Source organism: Rhopalosiphum padi, chromosome 1, assembly GCF_020882245.1.
Source record: "Rhopalosiphum padi isolate XX-2018 chromosome 1, ASM2088224v1, whole genome shotgun sequence".
Classification (NCBI taxonomy): domain Eukaryota; kingdom Metazoa; phylum Arthropoda; class Insecta; order Hemiptera; family Aphididae; genus Rhopalosiphum; species Rhopalosiphum padi.
This window is the reverse complement of record NC_083597.1, coordinates 19657141-19678996: the sequence shown is the minus strand read 5'-3', so window position 1 is coordinate 19678996 and position 21856 is coordinate 19657141. Positions and strand designations below refer to the sequence as shown.

At 26.7% G+C, this 21856-nt stretch overlaps 1 protein-coding gene across 1 annotated transcript; it reads right to left on the bottom strand.

Annotated features, from left to right (window-relative positions):
* Positions 1-1465: 1465 nt before the first annotated feature.
* Positions 1466-21845, bottom strand: LOC132924579 (general vesicular transport factor p115). Its single transcript, XM_060988975.1, has 14 exons — positions 21548-21845; positions 21112-21340; positions 19414-19582; positions 18074-18170; positions 17253-17454; positions 16866-17190; positions 16632-16786; positions 16325-16527; positions 16133-16255; positions 13047-13157; positions 12784-12964; positions 11613-11812; positions 11385-11489; positions 1466-1943 (listed from the first exon to the last, which is right to left on the bottom strand). The coding sequence occupies exons 1-14, from the start codon at positions 21623-21625 to the stop codon at positions 1770-1772; spliced, it is 2352 nt and encodes a 783-aa protein (XP_060844958.1). The 5' UTR covers positions 21626-21845; the 3' UTR covers positions 1466-1769.
* Between the last annotated feature and the right edge of the window lie 11 nt (positions 21846-21856).

The window sequence follows — 21856 nt, the reverse complement described above, 5'->3', positions numbered from 1 at the left end:
AAATTGAGTCTTTTGGTTATTCTGCGTACGCGTATAATCAAATTGCCAAACGCTAAATGGTAAAATAAAGTTTATTAATGGTTTAGGTCAAGTTAAAATTGGTTGTTTCAGATTTCATAAAATTTTACCTGTCCACCCAAAGTACTTAATATTACACAGGTGTCTTTCGTTCAGTTCTTTATAAAATCTCAAAAAATGTTTAAGGGCTTTCGTGATTATCTCGCCCTGCTAACCCGCTACTGCAGCGCACATATTTATTTTCCCTTCCGCCCTGCTAACTGAGTTTAGTGGAAGGATCTCGAGTTTTGACCTCCCTATGTATATGCCACTGTCTTCTTCGTGATGCACTGAGTACCATAACAATTACAATTAACTCTCAAGTTTCAATTCACTCCTTTAAATTTTCCTCGTAGAAACGCTAATAACTTTCACTTAAAAAATTTTAATAACTAGGTATAGTAAAGTTATGTCTGTTATATTATTTTTGATCGTTCTTCTTCCCTTTTTCAAGTTCATCAGTATTGTTTTTTTTTCATGTACCTCTTCTTTTGGGGTAATTCTTTTTCCTACATTTAATGAATTATCATATAAATAATGCTGAGCTTATTTGTAATTTATATATGTTATTACTTATTGCATACATTACACGTATTTTAAAAAGTTAATTGTAAAAGTTTTTAATAAATAACAATTAAATTAGCAATTTTTAAAATTATAAATGAAATTGCCTGAAATTAAATTTAACTGAACATTACATCTGATTTGCAGTAAGTATCCATCTATTACTTGTTAAATACTTTTTTATTTAAGAAAAATACGATGTTTATTATTGCGGCGTAGGTGCACGCTGTCAATATTTTATCAAATATAATAATATCACATAATATTATTATATTTTGCGTGTCGTGTCTACCATCACGATTCATTCATTCGTTCCGTAACAGATGCATTCAAAAATTACCGCTGCTTCACGAAAAATAAAAAAAATATCGAGGTGTAAGCGATATTTTTGAAGAGGTTCATCTAGTCGTTTTAGCGGAGTGGCGCTTTTGCCTCTTTCGCTTCTCTCATCCATTCAATCACAGCGGCGGGTATATGTGCAGGATAACGCGGATGTCAGCCGTTTCGCATAATGAGGCAGCGGCGGAGGGCAGCGGTTGCGAATAATATAATATGTATAATAATATACACTAAAACCAATTTCAGTTGTTTGGCCGAGTTCAATTCGCGCAAGTGTTATTTGAGCACAGTCAGTAGGGACGGCGGCGGCGCAGAGGTCGCGTAATTAAGTTCAATTGACGGTCCGCGAGCGCGAGCGTATAATATTATAACAATTGACGACCGTGGACGGAAATGTTTAATAATAACAATATACATAGAAAAAACCTACGAATTGTAACGGACATTTTTGTTTAACGGTAACCTCCTCTTCTTCATATTCTGTTGTAACAAAAAAACAACAATATTAATAGATTATTTAATATATTGATACAGAGGTAAAAATTAATACAACGTTTTTTTTTTTATTATTAAAAAACTATGCAAAACGTTCATATAAATAATCTGCATTAGTGGTGTTTGATGTTTATCATATAAGTTTTAGATTTTTTGTCGAACATAAGGTCACGTGTACAGATCTTGGTAGTCGACAACGTTACAAGTATAATACGTTAATACAAATACATGGTTTATTGGTATAATACTCGTTAACGGGCTGGGAACATTTGTGTAAAGTACAGTGGCAAGTTTAAATGGCATCTGTTGACTTTTTAGACATTTAAGTCGTTCCTAAACGACTCCTCGAGCGTCCTTTGGTGCGCCATTGTACCGTCTTCGTGCGGTTGCTGCTGCTGCTGTTGTTGCAATGGCGGTAGTCCTCCTGTGATCGGCGTTGCGTTGACCATTGGTTCCTGTTGCTGATTGACGATAGGATTTTCGTTTTGCTAATGAACATAAAACAAAAAAATAAAAAAAATAGTAAGTTTTAAAGTCTGACAGGATCAAACATCAACAAATTCGAAAATGTCAACGACTACGAACTATGTTCAGCAAATAATATGTATTGTTACAATCTTATATCAGTATTACAGTAGAGTTAATTGATTCCGACCGCTAACGCATTGGACATCGAATATATTAATCCATTCAAATGTAATCGATAAAAACTGTTCGAGATTATACTTATATAATTTATACGCGGTTATTTATAAAAAAACAAAAAAACCATATTCATGTTTCCCACGAATTTTACTGAAACATCTGTTATTGATTTATTTGAGAATGACAACATTAAGCGAATATTATTACTGTAATTACATCATGGTTTTGAGCATGACATATTGCATACGTCGAAATGAATTTAATTTGAATTGATTGTTGTGTGATAGCTCTATATAAAACAAACATTATTCTATCTTAAAAAATTTTAATTTATTGATGTATTATGTAATATTTTTTTAACACAAAAGATGAAAAATAATGAATATATCTATAGGTACGTACTGGGTGATATATTGAGTTTGAGTCATAAGTTATGTAATTATATTAAATTTGTTTACTTTATAAATGGTTTACACAAACGTTATAAGTTTCTCGAGTCGAGAGTGTTTTACATAAATATGAAATGTACAATTAGGTACCTATATCAAAATTAATTTAACCTACAATAAAACTGAAGAAATTGCCCTTCTCAATTAAAATTGATCGCAACGTCGCTAGTGAATGGACAACGATTAATGCATGAACTCGTATTTACGATTATTTCTAACATATTAAATAATAATATTACAGAGTTAAATAAATAAATTATAATAGTATTAAACTGAACAAACAAATTTATAATAAATATAAGCAACCGGAATATACATTGTGTTTTTTTATTATTACATTAAATCATTAAAATATTATAGCGTGGTACCACTGGTACCAATAATAATAGTATTTGGCTGACTATATAATTTCGAATTTGTTTATAAATTATGTACATGGTAATATTCTTGTATATGTGTGCAGGTATGAAACGTACTTAAACTATGTTGAGTAAATAGTACTTATAATACTTATAAAGCATAATATATCAAGATACAAATCGAGCAATTAGGAATGTATATTGTATGCTATTCTAAAATATTTTTGACGAGGGAGATTGTTGTCTAATTCTCTATTTTCTAATACAAAAATATGATGTTGTATTTAAAAGTTTAGTATATATAATATAGGTTATACGAATATTAAAATAAGCCTCTTAGCTCGTAGTTGAATATTAATAATTTATTCTCAGTACACGTTGACAATTAATATTATTTCGATAGCAGTTTAATATGTTGTTAACTTCGTGTTAATACATAAAAATAATGAAATGTTAAAATTGTAGAAATATGACATTATGACAACAGTCGTCCATATCACTCGCTAATCTCTGGACAGAAAATAAATATTACGTAGGTAAACATGGTCCTTAAAGAATACTAATTGGTAATACATACAATACAAGGAAAAGTTTAGTTACGCGCGGTGGCGGGTTTTTGAGTGTTCGACCGCGTCCGTTGGCTAATTTTAAGCTATATTTTATATAAATATTTTGTTCACGGGAAAAAACTGCATCGTCCGCGCGTGTCTACATAAATCAGGGTTTGCAAATATGTAAAAATTTTTAGTTTTTTTTTTTTTAGAGGTCCAGTACCCTTGGACCCCCGTAAATACGACACTGATATTAGGAATTTGTATATCAAAATAACTTTTTTAGTTAAATACATATTATATTAATTTATAATGTGGACATGTGGTTGTAGACTATACTAATAAATTAGATGGATTTTAATTTAAAAATGATCATTGTACTGCAATCTCAGCAGGAGTTTATAAAATAATATAAATACGCAAAAATAGTGTGCTTATTAATACATATATAACCATACATATAAACGTATTATCATTATTAAATATAATATAAAATTGAATTAATTTAAATAGGTATGCTTGATTTTTAAGAAAAACAATTTTAAAATTTAAGAATATGATTTGTTGTTTTGAATATATATAATAACCTATAATATTTTATTCAATTCAGAGAAACATAAAGCTGGGATCACACAAAGGCGACAAAATTAAAACAAAACAATGTTTTTTTAAAACCAATTTAAATGTTTTGTTTAAGATCGAAAAATTGAGTTTTTCTTTACTATTTTACTATGTGAACTCGGCATAACAATTATAGTATACTTTAAAGAAAAACAAAAATTGACAAAAAAGTAATATCACAATAATTGACCTTTAGTACTTAGTTAACTATTATATACAGCTATAGAGCGCAAGCCTGCACTATTCAAGAAACTAATAAAAATAACAATAATAATAAACGAAAAGCCGATTGAATTTAATTTAATCGATAAAAAAAAAACACCCGTAATTGACATTATATTATACAGAGTGGGCCATTGGGCTTTCATGTTTTTTTATAAGCCAAAGCTGCTAAAGGAAAATACGACAATATATCTAGCATCCAGTATATATTATTATATAATTAATATGTTATATGCTTAAACTTTAGATACGCTATGTACAGGTTGTGAATGTGCGCGCGTGTAAATATGAAGATAAAAATAAAACAAAAAAATGGTGTGTATCTAATATAAGCGGTAGTTTTGCCAAAATGTAATCAATGATATGTCTTTAAGCTATTGATTTATACCTTCGGGCTTTGGATATTCTACATTGAAATTATACGATTTTCAGCAAATATATTTAGATTCTGAGCGGAGCAAGAATATATTGAATTTGCAAAATTTTCGTTTCTAAGGACACTTTTTATAGTAGAAAAAAATATTTGGGAATATACACACAGTAATATTTTAAAATACAATATTTTCAGCAAAAATTAATTAATTCTACTGTAAAACTCTTATAACTAAAACTAATAGTAAAATAAAATAAATAAATACCAATAAAAATATTATATCATAATGTCATACAATCTACTTAGTAATATAGTCTGATAAATCATCTTTACTTAGAATTGTTTTTCGTATGTAATGATTTATTACTTAATTTAAATTTAATGCACACATTATACAGAGGCTTATAATTAATGACGAAGTGCAAGATACATTCGACACCTACTGTACAACAGGTACTGTACAGGTTACCTACTTTCCTCTTTTTTTAATTTATATTTAAATATCAAATTTAACTTGTTAATTGATGTAGATGTCAATGTATTCTAAAAATCATGAATACAATAAATTATAACCAACTAATCTTACTACACGCGTATGTAATACAATTAAAAGGTTTGAAAAGACGAAAATATATGTAATCAATAAGGTAAGGTAAATGAAAAAGATTATTATATATCAAAAATACTTCACATTAGTGCTTGATAATAAGTGAAACTATATGCAGTTCTTTTTTCGGCATGACTAATTTAATAATTATATAGGTATATTATGATACCTAAGTGTGGGGAGTGTTCTACAATTTCAGTTTGAAAGTGTATCCTTTGGAAACTATATATATTATATTCAGAGACACATTGAACAATTTTAAGTTATAGACAAGTTCGGATCACACTCGGTAAATTCCCATATGTATTATACACCATATAGTCTATATTATTATTATTATTATTTGAGATTTGGCTTTTTTTTCTTTAAGGTAACACTTTTACTTGTTAGCACACCCAGAAATTCACGATAATATCAAAAAACTGTTAAAATTACAATATTTTTTTTATAGTCAATATATAATATTAATTTCTACTTATTATAAGATCCCACTATATAACAAGATCGTTATTCATACATAATTAGATAAAGTTAATATTTTTACATAAAAACGAGTTAGTTTGTTAGGAATATAAGTATATATGAAGTATATACATAAGTATATAAGTATGTGACTAAATATATTACTCAACAAATGATAAAAGCTATATAGTGGCACTAAAATAGTGAATTTTTGAGCTAACATTTAATAACAATAACAACATTTAACATAACATCCATTTTATATTGTGAAACCAAATGGAGTAAATACAAGAGTAGATTCATAGATCAGCGAATAACTTGCCCAGATTCAAATAATGTTCTCGGTTTCATTTGCACATAGACATAACCTTACCGAATTACGTACGTTTCTGTGGCACAATACCTTATATTTACACAACAGACTGTATACAGTAATACAGTGATAACTGATAAGCATATTAACACACGTAAACATATATATACATGTGATTGTATAATTCACGGTCGAGTAAATAATTATAATAGGTGTACTGCCGTGCTGAGTATTGTCATATTAAGATATCGCGGGGGTGTTTATTTGGCAACAACAGTATATAAATAATATACTAAATAATAAATATATATCTACAACAATTGGATTGTAGGCATTTAAGTATGTATACATTTTAGGTGTATGTACCAACCTAAGGGTACAAGTTGAGAGCTCCAAATACACTACGTTTGTATGAAACGTTATAACTTACTTTTAAATCATACATATAACATATATATTATATATTATATAGCTGACAGCTGTGTATAATATAGTATATATGTGCATATAATATAATATTATTATAAAAACATAGACACGAAAACTTTAATATTTACGGATGATGGTGTTATTCCTATAAGTAGAAGGGGCCCAGGATTAATTGTTAAAATTCTCCCCTCGTAAAACCATTAGATATAACCGAATGCTTTAAGGTATAATACAATAAGCCAAATTTTTTTTCAAGTTTATAAATTATTTGTATATTATAAATCTTTTAGAAAAATCGTTTCTGTAAAGTCTATAGACGAGTTAGTTTATATAGTATGTATAAAAAAAAAGAACCTTTGCAACACAATTGGTACATAAAAGTTTTTAACGAAAATTAGTTAACCCTAATGTTAACGTTTTAAGATTGAATTTAAAATAATTTATTAATAAATAGCGATTTTAACTAAAATGTATATACATAATTACAACCTTATACAAAATAAAAACATAACACTGCATATTATGTATACACTATACAGTCACCGTTGAATTAAAAGTAATATTACAATCGGTCGATAATGCGAATATGGTTGATAAGCGATTCGTAATATTTAAATAATATTATATATAAGTCGTATCCATAATTGTGTTATTGTCTGTTTTACCAAACAGAAACACGTTTCCTTCACAAAATTGTGTATAGTTAAATAATCTTAATGTTTTTATGTAACGAAATTGATTCCTGAACTATACAGAGTTCACACTATGCAAAATCTTGTTATATATATACTTTTTCTATATAACCTTTAAACTCATGACAGCATATACAACCCAAAATTCTCCATAGTTCAACATTGCACCTCTGCATTTCCAGAAGTCTCCTGGATTCGATCTCATATAGTCATATTATAACATACAAAGAAGGTAAGCAAACACCTTCCAAAAAAACTTAATACTCCTCACTTATATTTTTAACACAATTATTCGATTAGATATATACATATTCCGTATGAATTCGATTAGATTATTTTCCGTTATAACGGAAGTTTTTAATCGTAATAGTCATTTCTAAACCTGGCACACCTCTCGATACTCCCTTATCTTACAGAGATAAAGAGAACAAATACTGTAGTGCAGCTTTCCTCGATATTACACAGGGGTTCAATCGGGTACAACATGCTAGCCTCCTATTTAAAATAAAAAAAAATATGTTACTTATCTTACATTTAGATAGCAGATAAACCCATTTCTTACAGTTGAAAATTCGATCACCGCATATAACCATATAGGTATACAAGCTCGTTTTTTACGTATTAAGACGTTTGTCAAAAGTTTGTTAAACAAATTACGAAATTGTACAAAATTCGTAGTATAGGTACAGACTGTTTAGTTACTTGGAAGTCCAAATGATTGAACAAATTTCATAGGTAGTTTATAGTTTAAGCATCAATTTTGTCAAAAAACGTCATTATTATTATTACGCGATAAAACAAATATTGTTTCTTTTTGCGAAGTGAACAATAACGCGCCCAGCATATATATTATATTTATGTTGCAAGATGCTAATTTATGAATATATATTTATATCTTAATAATATGACGACAGTTTTTGCCTAAAAATGGTTTAACCACATAAATAAATCTGATAAAATTTAATTAAAAACTTTTCACGTAAAATCTTAACATACTCGGTGAGAAAATATCCGGCGGAAAAGAATTGGAGGATGCCTTGTATAAATTGTAATCTACTTTGATCTCATTTTCTGTGAGTGTATAAATATAAATATTAATATTCGAAACTTCCATTTTTAATTCGCATATTTTGGAGTTTCAATATTTGTTCATTTTTTTGACTGGTTTAATAAACGTCCCGAGAGACTAATATGATTATTATAAAATAAATTATTCACGAATCCAAACTCTACGGGTTTATCTTAAAGTTTTTATTTAATTTAAAAATCATAAACATTATTCAATTATAGTTGCCATTAATTACATTATATATCGTTTTAACAGTTCTTATTTTTTCAGAGTTTACAATTTTTTTTATAACTCGTTACTTATAATTAAGCACCAGCAGCCATCGTTAACATATCGTCAACATCGCTATAAATATATATAATTAATTATAAATTAAATCTTTTAATAAAAAAATGAATATTCAAAAGATACTTTAATAATTGATGTTTTAAATAATAATTTAATTTTGCTACAAATAATTGTGTAAATTATAAATTGTAAAAATCATAAATTTATCGACATTTATATTTGTTTGAAATACATTGGAATATCATTCGACTTATACAATTTTGAATAACTTTCTGTTCAACTATAAGGATTAATGAGTCGGAAAATCAAATATGAAACAACGACAAAAGTGTAATATTTAACGTAGACACGTAGTATAAATAAAATGAAAAAAAAATAGAATAATATCAAGAAAAAAATAACATAATATTCTATGTACTAGAAGGCGTGAATATCTTCTTCAGTATTTACTGTGGGTAAATTTCATAATATGAGAATTTCCTTTTATTTATAACATGTTTAATTATAGAGAAAATGCACGATCTCACATTGTGATATTCAAAATTTAAAAATGGTGTAATACTCAAACCACTTTTTTTTACCACGCAGTATACATCAATAATATGACCGCGTCTGCGTCGGACGTTTTTCTGCAATCGTCCCACAAAATTATAAACTGTTTCGTTGGTATATAAAATAATGCTTATTCAAAACTATATAAAAGTAGGTAAAACAATACAAATTAATCAGTAATCGTCCTAAACGCCAAACAAGTGGATTATAATTTTTATATGCATTTGTATAATAATAAGGGACCACTAAAACAATTCTTTAAATACTATAGGGCTATTTTTTTTTTAAACAGCAAACCGTCGTTCTTTCAAAATATATTAACTTTTTCACAGTTTTGATTTCGGAAAATGTATGATAGTCACATACAGTTCTAACATTTTAAATAATTTATATTTCTTAAACTTGTATTTGTTACCAATATAAACTTGATTTCTAAATGATTTTCTAAATTTTTAGTTCAAAAATTTGAAGTAGAATACTTTCCTAAAAATGTTAACGTAAACATAATATATATTGAGTATTAAATGAATAATTTTTACTTTATTTTTCTATCAATAACTAATAAACTTATAGACAAATATAATGCACCACAAATTTCATGATAAATGAGGACACTCTGTTATATCACTTCTTTTATTTTAAATAAAAATTCTTATATAAAAAAAATTGCAATAACAAAAAGCTAGTACTTACTATACCCATGCAAACTTCGATCAATACTTGGGACAAAAATAATTATATATATATTTATTTAATTCCTATATATAAATATAATAATATAATATATTAAATTATGTGGTCTATACATTTTCTATATGTCATGTCAATATTTACGATTTGTGACAGCCTTATTTGGCTATGCATGCTGGCATATTTTACCGAAAGTTCAAACTGATAAATCAGTATTATTTGTGTGTTAAATTTGAATTAAATATCAATATATACGAAAAACGATTCTAAACGGAAACGGTCAGTCTGTATCAGTGTATCACTAAGTATGTTTCATGATATGATATGTTTTTTTTAAGTAACTGAAATAATATATTGTTGTTATTAACTTTTGAGTCAATATCACCATACCATAAAACAGTGTAAATAAGTTCATGTTATAAATATAAGTAGGTATTAGGTAATTTTTTTAAATTAATCTACATATTTCTATAATTAATAATATACGTGAAGATTTTAAGGTAACTATCTAAAGTATAAAGTAGATCTAAATTTCTATCTAAAACCACCCTCAAAGTTGAAAATCGAAGCTTTTTTCGACTAGTTATCGTGTATACAAACACAAAAAAACACATATCTTTGTAAAATCAATACATTAATCGCTCTGCTTTGAATCTATAATAAACAAATAATTATTTTGATATTTACCGATATATATTAACTATTTAACGTTATTTAAAGGTTCTGTGAGTCAAAAAACAAAAATATTCTTTTTAATTTTTCACTTCAATCACTCTTATAATCAAAATGTATGTCGAAACATACATTTGTGACAAAAAGAACTATCAACTAATTCCTTATGGTGCTTATTTTACAGTTAAAAATACCTACAACAATAATGTATAGTATACATTGTATACGTGTAATGATGAAAAAATATAGTTTTAATTTTAGATAGCGTAAACTAGAAAATACACTTTTTTTGGTTATCTTACACGTACTTATCTTAATTACATTTTTTGTATTATTATGATTATTATTATAGAATATATACAGACACCAAGGCACAAAATAAAATAATTTAAAACTGTGAGCAAAACTTTGTCTATATAAAACTTTAGAAGAAGAAATTATTTTTTAGAGCAGTAAAAATAACAATTATTTAATTTTAACTATTATTGAACAATATTGTACATTATTTCAATTTTAAATAAACAGTTCCAAGAAATTTATAAATAGTACTATGCTATGAGTTTTAAGATAGTTAATGGGTTTTACACTACGTTCTAAAAAGCAGAATTTGAATAAATTTATTATTAAATGAAAAAAATGGGGGTAAGCATGCTTGATGAATCGCCTTGTATAGAGTATACGTACGTAGTATATATTATTGTACGCGATTGATTCAACTATTGCAAAGACTCGATTTACACTCAATTAAAGGGGCGGGGTTTTGTGAGTTTTTACTAAATAATTACTTAACTAATTAAATAGAAATTAAAAGTAAGAAATAGAGACTCCAATTTCGTTTTGTAAAGATATACGATTTTTCTTAAAATTTATTTTTCAAAACAGCCGTAAACATTACGAGGTATATAATTATTTGTAATACATATTTATCAACTTACCCAAATCCCATGCATTTCTAGTAGACGCCTGTACGATTCCAATTCGTTTTCTTTCAGCTGATACGCTTGTATGAGCAACATATGATTTTCCTGGAGTTTAAACAACTGAAACACAACAGAAAGAGATTAACAAATAACGTTAAAGATTCAGCATCATGCCATGATATATTTTTATTTGTGGTTAAATTGAGTTTAAAAAAATAAAAATTGATTTCAAGTCATACACACTTCGGTTTTTATACGATCCGTGTCGTCTCGGAAATCGTTAGCTAGCCTGCATAATTCCTCGATCCGGTTAGTCTTCTCAGACAGTTCATTTTTCAGACTATCCACGGTGGTATTGAGCTCTTCGATTAGTTTTTGATTGGTCACCAATTTTTCACTATCATCCTGTCCGGGAAGTGTATTTAGCGCTCTCATGATCATTCCTGCGCATAGACACGAGTTTGTGGGATAACATTACACAGATTTGATGGCCGATATACTATATGACGAAGAGTCTTCGTCGAAGACAGGGCCTAAACTCTCCGCGTAGTTAATTCGTAAACCGCAATATTAACGAATAGCAACTGTATTCTAAGACCGATTAAAGATACACAATATACAGTGTGATTCATCAAGCGTGCGCATTCCCTACTTTTCTTTAACAATACAGTTATTCAAAAACTGATTTTTGGAATTTGAAAAAAATAATTTCATATAACCACAGAACATTTCTTAAGAGATAAAAAAACCTCGACAATTTTAAAACATAGTCTATAAGTATAGCGAATAACTGCAATATATGTGTTATATTTATATTTGAATCCAATGATATACTATTATATACGAAAAACAGCTTGAATGGAGATGGTCTGTCAGCCTATATCGTTAAGTATATTTCAGAAATGTATGATATGTTTTTTGATACTGCTATCAAAGTTATTTATTTTAATATTATTATTATGGTAAGCTGATTTAAATTTTGACAAAAACATAACATTTATTATATTATATTATTATTAACTAAGTCAATGTATTAGTCAATACCCCTCAAAGTACAAATTAGATTCAATTTCAATCTAAATGTTTTATTTATTATATTATATGAACTTCAACAATTCCACAGCCTGTCCACAGCTCTAGAGCTTGCTTGGTGAATCAGTCTGTATATTCACATATTTCGACTATATAAATTATATAGTACTTTGATTAGGTTAGCTACTAGTTATTTATTAATGGTCACAGAATTTAATAATATATCTACTACTATTATCATAATAGGATCACGAACATCGTTTACAATATATTTTAAACCGTAAATAATCAAAATCATTAAATATAGTATCATATTTTGGCCATGTATAGGTGTTATACATATTTTACTATTATAATTTATAGTACCTATGTAGGTACGCACCTTCAAGCATTTTAAACAACTTGCAGAACTCGTAATCCAATAATAGACTATTAGAGTCTTGAGCCGTCGGCTGCGGGTGTTTGCTGGCTCTGGTGTACGATTCGTTTCGAGACACGTCGTTTAATTTGTCCACGAATGTTTCGAATCCTATTCGTTTAGTAATCAAATGTCTGAGACTATCCTAGAAATTAAACAAAAGTACAAAACGGCGTCAGTCTCAAAAAATTGTAATACGTTAAAGTATAAGAAAATTGTTGATTTACTTTTTTAAAATTGTCCACTGTATCAGGATTGAACGCTAGACATATGCCCATAATGAATGTGCTCAGGCCACTGACGATTTCTTCGATCTCTTCATTCTCTAAACGATTTGTCTGTATATACGTAAGATATAAGTGATATGCAGTGCACAAAATTAATAGCATACTGCATACATATAGTATTATAATTAAAACAAAAATGTGTAAACTAAAAAGGTTAGGAACCGCTAATCTAAAACATATAATATTTTTTTAAATATTAAAATATTCAATGAAATAAATTAAGTTTAATAGAAATCATTGTTCGTCAATAATATAATTATGTATTACGATTAAATTAGTGTAAAATTTAAATTTTGTTGGTATATTTTAATATTATATGTATTCATGTATACTTAAAATTAATTTGTACTTAAAAATTATTAAAATTCAATTATAAATAGGTGTATTTTATTTAAAAAAATGTCTGTTAAAGGTTGTATTTTTTTAGTGTTATTCCCACGACTGTCCCTACTCCCTATATTAGCCCTCTCATATTTTCGACCACAAAAACTAATTGCCTCCACCTTACTAGGACATACGCGTTCATATTGTAAATTTAATATTATATAATACGAGTATATTATAAATACATTTAGGCGCTATTTTTTCGATTCCATAATGAATATTGATAAATAAGGGTATGGATTTAAATGCAAATAGTATTTTTGCAGAATGTTCTAAAACAATGCATTGAAAATACAAAATTCGTTATATGCATCAAATTTATCAAAGTTTTAAGAAATGAGACTTTTATTTATATTTTTTTTAAACTTATTTTCATTCTTAACTGTATTAGAAAGTTTTTAAATATGAATATAGAAAAAGACAATATTTCACAGCCCGACCTAAATCAATCGATTCTAAGCATTCTCAAATATATAGTGCTCCCACTAAAATCGGTTCAACAATGACTGAGAAGTGAGGTCGCACAGAGATGAGCAAACTTTGTGTAACAAAAACTAGTAATATGTTTTAACTACATATAAGGTATCAACAATATACCTGGTTACAACCACATATTAGATATCAACCACATACATGGTATCAACCACAAACCCAGTTACAAGTTACAACCAGATATCAGTTATCAACTATATACCCGGTAAAATTTTACACCCACATACCTGGTATCAACCAAAAACTAGTAATAGGTTCTAACCACATATCTGGTTACAATACCGGTACCAACTGCATACCTTATAACTAGTGACAACCATATACATGGTATCATCCACAAACCTGGTTAGAAGTTAGAAGTTACAACCAGATATGGGGTATAGACTATAAACCCGGTAAATATTTACACCCACGTACCTGGTACCAAAATAGAACTAGTAATAGGCTATAACCGCATATAAGGTATCAACCATTTACCCGGTTTACAACCACATACCTAGTTCCAACTTATCAACCACAAAAGTTAAAAAACAGGTAAAAGGTTCTAACCACATATACGGTATCAACCACATATCTGGTTACAAGTTACAACCAGATATCATTTATCAACTATATGCCCGGTAAAAGTTTACACCCACATATATGGTATCAACCAAAAAATTAGTAATATGATCTAACCACATATTTGTGTATCCTATCATGAACTACCACTATGTACCACGAATGAATTTAGTCTTCACTTGCTATCAAAACTTGGTCTAATCTTTATTTGAATTTAATAATATGTCATAATTTATTATCATTATTAAAATCAGTAACCACACGTTGAAAAGTTGGATAAATTTTACTCTGCGTTATACGAGGTTAACTCGTGGTAATCTTTATTGAAACCGTCAAAATAGTCGTATAACTACATCATACTGCATTGTTGGACCAATCAGAGAATGGCAACATTTCACGACATTTCATACGTAGTATGAACTATAAACCCGACTTAAATTTTTATCATTTTAGAACTGAGCCATAAAAATGTGTTGCAAATTTTTTTATCAACGTTGCAAATTTGTTGTAAAAAATGAAACCAATTTGGAATCGAATGGAAAAATTCGGGGTTCTATACATGAAGTTGAAACCCCAAATTTATGTTTGTTATTATCACCGTAAAAAATGTGTTTCAAATTTATAAACGCATAAAATCTGCTTACAAAAATGTTCCCTTTTATTATTAAATATATGAAACAGATAGGTAAATCTAAGAGTTTAAACTAAAAAATTTAACTTTCAGAAATGTATTATGTGTTTTAGGGATATGGTCTGTAGGAACAGGCAACATTTCTTTGATTTGTGTATACAGCACGAAAGAATATAGATATATTAAAAATATAATTGTACAAAATGGGTAATACCGTGTTTCATCATAATTTTTAATATTTACATCATATTTTACACTGAATACAAATTAAAATGATATTTTTTTTTGCTAGACGAAAATACTATTCGATGGGTGTGAAGACATCTAAATTAAAAAACAATTCGAAGCCCCCAAACTAATTTTTTCTAATAACATCGCATTCATTATAATATTAAATAATTTCTTTGATAAATATTAATATTTAACATAATTTTATTATCTTTAAAGTTTAAATCAATATCTAAATAGCTAAAATGAGTTGTAAACTATTTTAAAAATTTCATTGCCCTATGCATATTCTTTGAATTGAATTATAACAAAAATTATAGAAAGGAGATGGTCATTATGTTTTAGAACATCAAATTTTAAATTTTATTAATATTTGAACTTTGAACAATATGAAAAAATTAATATAGTTTTACATTGAACTTTTATATACCAATTTAAATTTCGTATTGTATTTTTAAGTTTTATAATATTTTTAAAATTCCAAAGTACCAACATATCCTATTTTATATTAGAAACTACTCTAATGTTGAAAATTTAAGGATTTTTACTATTCTAAAATACAATGAAACACAAAAAAATAAATAAGAGTAAAAAACTATTATCATTGTAAAACCTATGAATTCATTTTTTTGCCAAGAATCTAAAATATAATTATTATACCTATACAAGAGAGTTAAAGGAAAAATACAATTTATTGTAGCAAATATAGAAAAAAATAATAAATACAAACCTGAGTTATAAAATATGGTATGCCGGTGTTAATTTTCAAGAAACTTTCAACAGCCAATGAACAATGAGCAAACCAAGTAGATAAAAACATTAAATAGCCAATTTTAAACTGTGCTTTATCATTCTAAAAAAAATATCAATTGAGTATTCTTTTGAAAATATTGTAACTGTTACAGTCATAGAAAATACATACTGTTTGGATAGAACTAACTATCTGTTGCAATAATGTAGGTGGATCATTATCACTGGATGACAACTTGACATTCAGCAGCTTTTCCTTACCCTCTGGATTATCAATAAGAGCATGTGAAAGCACCACAGCTGAAAACCAGCTGTTCAGCGGTTCCTTGTTAAACAAACCTCGACAAAGAAGATTGCTGATGCAAGTTTCAGTTACTGTATAATACATACAAATAAAGAAAATAGATAGAGAGAATATAGTAAGCACAAAATAATCAAAACAGTAGCAACTAGAAAAATATTAAACATTGTTATAATACCTTCTTTTTCCAATGGTAATAGTTTTTGTACAATTTTCATTTTTCCAAAATCATTTCTGTATAAAAAACACTGGAAAACGTATAACACCGCACAACGCATATCAAATGGCTGCTTGTCACTTAACATTGTACATAACAGTAATAACAGAATATCCCTAAAAGTAAATACATAATAATGAATTTATTTCTGTATTCATCAGAAATTTATTAATTAGCACAGTTATATGAATATACTTTGGAGGACTTTCATAGGACTTTACTGATTCAAGAAATGATTGATTATCATTGTGTCCTCGTATAAGTTCTGCTACAGTATATATGGCTTCAGTTAATGGATTACGGGGCACACCATTGGCAATCAACAAGTCACATATTGCTTTTAAAATTCCAGATGTGTACATGGCTTGTTGGCATGAAGAAGTAGCTTGAGCTGGGTTGGTTGGCGATACTAGTGTACGTATAATTTGAAGAACTGAATGCACATTATTTATTCTCTGGATAGGCCATTCGTCAACAGCAGGTAATTGCAAAAGGGGCAATATTCGCGAAATGAAATTACCTAAACAAATACGATTATAAATTACTAATAAGTAATATTTTAATTGTAAATGAAGAACATACCTTCTTTGAAGAAATTTTGCGTTGAAATGTTGTTTCTTAATAAAGTTAACATTAAATTCAGACAATCTTGAACAACAATTCCTCCATCTGCATTGCCTTCTTCTTGTATAACATCAAATAATCGATCAAAAGCATTTTCAAAAGCTAATATCTTTTGAATATTTGCGTTGCTTTTTGTCAATAATGTTAGCAAAAGAACAGACTAAAACAAATTTTTATAGGTAATAAAATATGTATTAATTACTTATAATAACAATTTGAAAATATACAATTATTAATAATTATTTTAATATCTATAAACATTATTTTAATATCATAAGTATTAATTGTTTATTAAAAAATCATACTTAAAGACACTTAAAAATATATAATGATACACATTTGAACCATAAAAGTAGTATACCTGAATAGGCTATTTATGTGATTATAGTTATATATACCCTTGAACCTTGTAATATTGAAATAGCTTTTGTATTTACTTAAACATTAATAATGTTAAAAACAAGTAAGGATAAAAAAAGTAAATTATCATTAAATTGTGTTTATAAAGAACTACTATTAACTTCACATTTATTTTTTTAGCAGGCTGTTAATTTATAATAGTAGTAATATACTTTTATTTTTTTTAGTAAACAAAAGTGATTATTATTTATTTTATAATTTATACAAATAAAAAGTTTATTGCCAGTTTTAAACCGTTTAAATAGCTTGTCATAATTTAATTTCGCAAAATAAAACCTAGCCAAACACTTATTTATTTATTTGTTAACAATAAGGGGTCTATAATGAAAAATAAATATAGTAGACATAATAGAACTCACATTATTTCGGATTACTTCCCGGCTGTCACTCAACATGTCAATTAGTTTGGAAACTCCCATTGGGCTAACCAAAATCATTTCTTGCACATCCTTAGCCCTATTATTAACAAGATTTAATTTTACAAATTTAATAGAATGATATAATAAAATATAATAATTCAAAAAGTTTAAACAGTTTTTTTTTTGAGATATAACAGTTATTATTAAAATGTGTGTACATTAAGAAAAATATAAAATTGGTATTTTTTTTAACAAAGGATTTTTTTTGTTAGTTTAATTAATTTATATGTCTTATAAGATTTTTTTTAATAAAACTGACATAGTTTTCAGAAGTGGGATCAGTTTTTAAAAATGTATATGTATTAAAACAAATTTGTTTTTTTTTTAATTATTATTAATAAGCATTAATAGTTTTAATAGCTGGTAACAAACAATTCTTGTAAAGATTTAACCCAGTCATCAAATTAGTTATTAATTATTATAAATGCTTATCACTAAAAAATATATTATTTCAATATTTTATGTTTATGCATAAATATTTTTATAAAAAGTATCCTATTTCAGATAATAAAATCAAAAAATTGATGTTATTAAATATTAAATTGTATTAAGAAAATAAAACTTTAACAATATGTTTTATAAAAATGAACTTATAAATACTTCAAACTATAAAAGAACATTTTCTTTTTTTTATCAGATAATTTTATTAAGCAAATCAAAATAAATAGTAATATACAGGTAATTCCACATAGTTCTTGGAATAAAAATACTAAGTACCTAGTCAAATTAATATTGTTCATTACATTTTTTTTAGATAGGAATAACTTGTTCTATAAACAGATTTTTAGTTATATATTTTAAATAATTGCATTAACATGATAATGTTTTAAAGATTCCAACTTCAGAATATTTGATAAATATTTTTTTTTTACAAATACAGATAAACATCACAAAAAGTAAAAATTTAAATTTATTCATCTAAATATAATTAAATATAAATCAAAGTTTAGTAAAATTTAATTAATTTATTTTAAAAGAATAGATTTGAATAGTCTCTGATTAAATCATTAATATTTAGGGGTTATTAAATTTAATAATTGCTTGACTCTCACTCCTTCTCTACCAAAAAGAACTATTTAATAAAAGTAAAATTTATATAACATATTTTTAATTTTTAACTAAATACAATTTAAAAAAAATTTATTTACAATATACACATACATAAATAATTTAAAAATATATAAATATTGTCACTTGTAATAATTATAATTATAATATATTTATTTAAAATTCAATGTATGTGTAACCACCACATTTCTTTTGTTTTTATATTAACTCACTTATTTGTTAACAATAATAAGAGTAACTGAAGAGCTGGCCAACGCACATGAAAGTCAAATTCTTCTAGATAATCCAAGACCAAACCTACATTTTCTTTTTTTTTTATGAATATTTCTGTGAAACGTTCACCCAATTTATGTGAATCTTTTGCAGTTACATCAGGAATTTCTAAAACAAAAAAAAAAATGATTTTCTTTGTTTATTATTATTAACATAATTTACATAATTAGGAAAAAAAATAGAATTTTTTTTATTTATAACTTTATAAGATAATAAGAAAACATAATAAAATGTTATTACCTAAAGTATTAGGTATTTTATTTGATTAGTTTTACTTTCCTTTTTTTGATACATCACATATTTAAGCAGAACAAGATTCAATCTTACTCTGAATATGGTTTAGTTGTTAATATGGATAACAAAAATGTAATTTAAATTTTCTTATAAATTAGTAGCACAGAAATTCAAAAAATCGAAAAACAATAACATTTTTTTATAAATGTTTGAAGTTTAAATTTTAACAAAATATATATATTTTTTATGAAATAATTTATTGTCAAGTTGTATTTAACAAATTCATTATAGTGACCCACTCAGTGATTATGTACACATTGGGCCGGAAAATTACCAAGAAAATCTCATAGATGGGTCACTCAAAATATGGTCCAATTATGAGTGTTTAGTTGTAAATTAATTTTTTTATAATAATAATAAATTAATAGAAAATATAATTGAATCAAATTATTAAACTTTACAGTAGCTTTAACTGTAATCAAACAATATAAATCCTAAAATCCATCAATAATTTGGTAATAATTATCAAATTATTTTAATTTAATTAAGGTTATAATTCACTGGCATATTATCCAATTTGACAATTTTCAATAAACAAACTCATTAGACATTATTGTAGTAAAAATAAAAATAATAAAATAGGAAAACTAAAAATTTCTAAAATTAAAATAATAAAGATAAAATCATAAAGAAATAAAAGAATTAAATATCATAACATAAAATAAATATTATGATGTATCTAAGACACAAATACACTACAATACGTGTTTTATCTAATGATTCCAATTATATAGATTATATTTACTTAAATAATAAATCTGCTGAATAGGTAACCTACCAATAATTATATTTATGTATTAATAATAAATATGATTTCAATCACCATTTTTGAATTAATTAGATAACTGTTTATGGATACCAACATTTTTGGTTCAAGCAGGAAAATAATGAGCTACCAAGAGCTACAAGCGATCAAAACCGAAATATGTCAAAATAATCATAATAACACTTAAATGATATAACAAGCTGAATACTTATGTGGACACTACACCCATATGTGTTGTCTTCGTCTTACTAACACACAACATAGTAAATTTCTGTTCAACAGTTACAATTGCATGTATTAACTTTTAATAATGGAGGAAATTGACCTATTATCAAACTTAGAGGTAAGAAAATATCTGTAATCTTACAAGGGCTTTTATGATAAATTAATACTTATCGTAAATACCCATGTGAAAATATAAATAAATAATATTATTCTTACTCTTAAGTTTGATAATAAGTTAATTCACTAACTGCTGAGTATAAATTTGGTATGTTGTACGTCGTACAATTTTAAAACAGAAACAACATAACATGTGGGTGTGGCATTCTATTAATACATAAATTTGATGTTTTACCTTCTTCTTCATAAATCTCATTATGCATAATAAGTCTTAATGTGTCTAAAGCATAACTAGCTATTTCAGCGTCGGCGCGGTCTTGCTGCAACACTTGACACAAGGCATCCATTCCTTTTGCACCCACTTCGATGCGGTATTTCCGTGATAGAGCTTTAAGTGCCCTACATGCATCACGTCTATCTGCTAGCAACGTAGAATGTTGAACTCGATCCACCAAACGTTCGACCTAAGGACAAGGCAAAATGAAGCCAGTTAAAGCAAATAACAGCAAACAAATAAAAACACATCACACACACAAATATTATATACATTATTAACATAATATTTAAATTGCATAGAATATACGAGTAATATGTATGTATGTGTGTGTGTGTGTGTGTGTGTGTATGTATGTATGTATTAATTGAAATATAATAGTCTATAAACAGCATACAATATCAGCACCGGACGGTTGGTCTTCAACGTCGGGTGTACCGAGCACAGTTTTTAAGCCACTTTTAAAATATTCCATCGTTATAGGTAATCTCTTAGGCGTTAGTTAAATTAAAAAAGAAAAAAAAACAGTACAAAAACATTTTTCCACTCGATATTTAACGGACAAACGGATGTCGATGGAAGGCAGTAGTAAATTAATAATCGAAAAAATATATAAAACAATTAAAACATAAATAATATTATAATTATGATAATAATAATTTATAAGTAATAAATTAATATTATAGTTTGTTTTCATTTACACAGA

Excerpts from the sequence above, each read along its gene's own strand:
- LOC132924579 (XM_060988975.1), bottom strand. The coding sequence starts at position 21,625 with ATGGAATATTTTAAAAGTGGCTTAAAAACTGTGCTCGGTACACCCGAC. Across the intron at positions 16,256-16,324 it reads TAGTTAGTTCTATCCAAACA|AATGATAAAGCACAGTTTAA; the intron begins GTATGTATTTTC and ends TATTTTTTTTAG. Across the intron at positions 1,944-11,384 it reads TAGAAATGCATGGGATTTGG|CAAAACGAAAATCCTATCGT; the intron begins GTAAGTTGATAA and ends TATGTTCATTAG.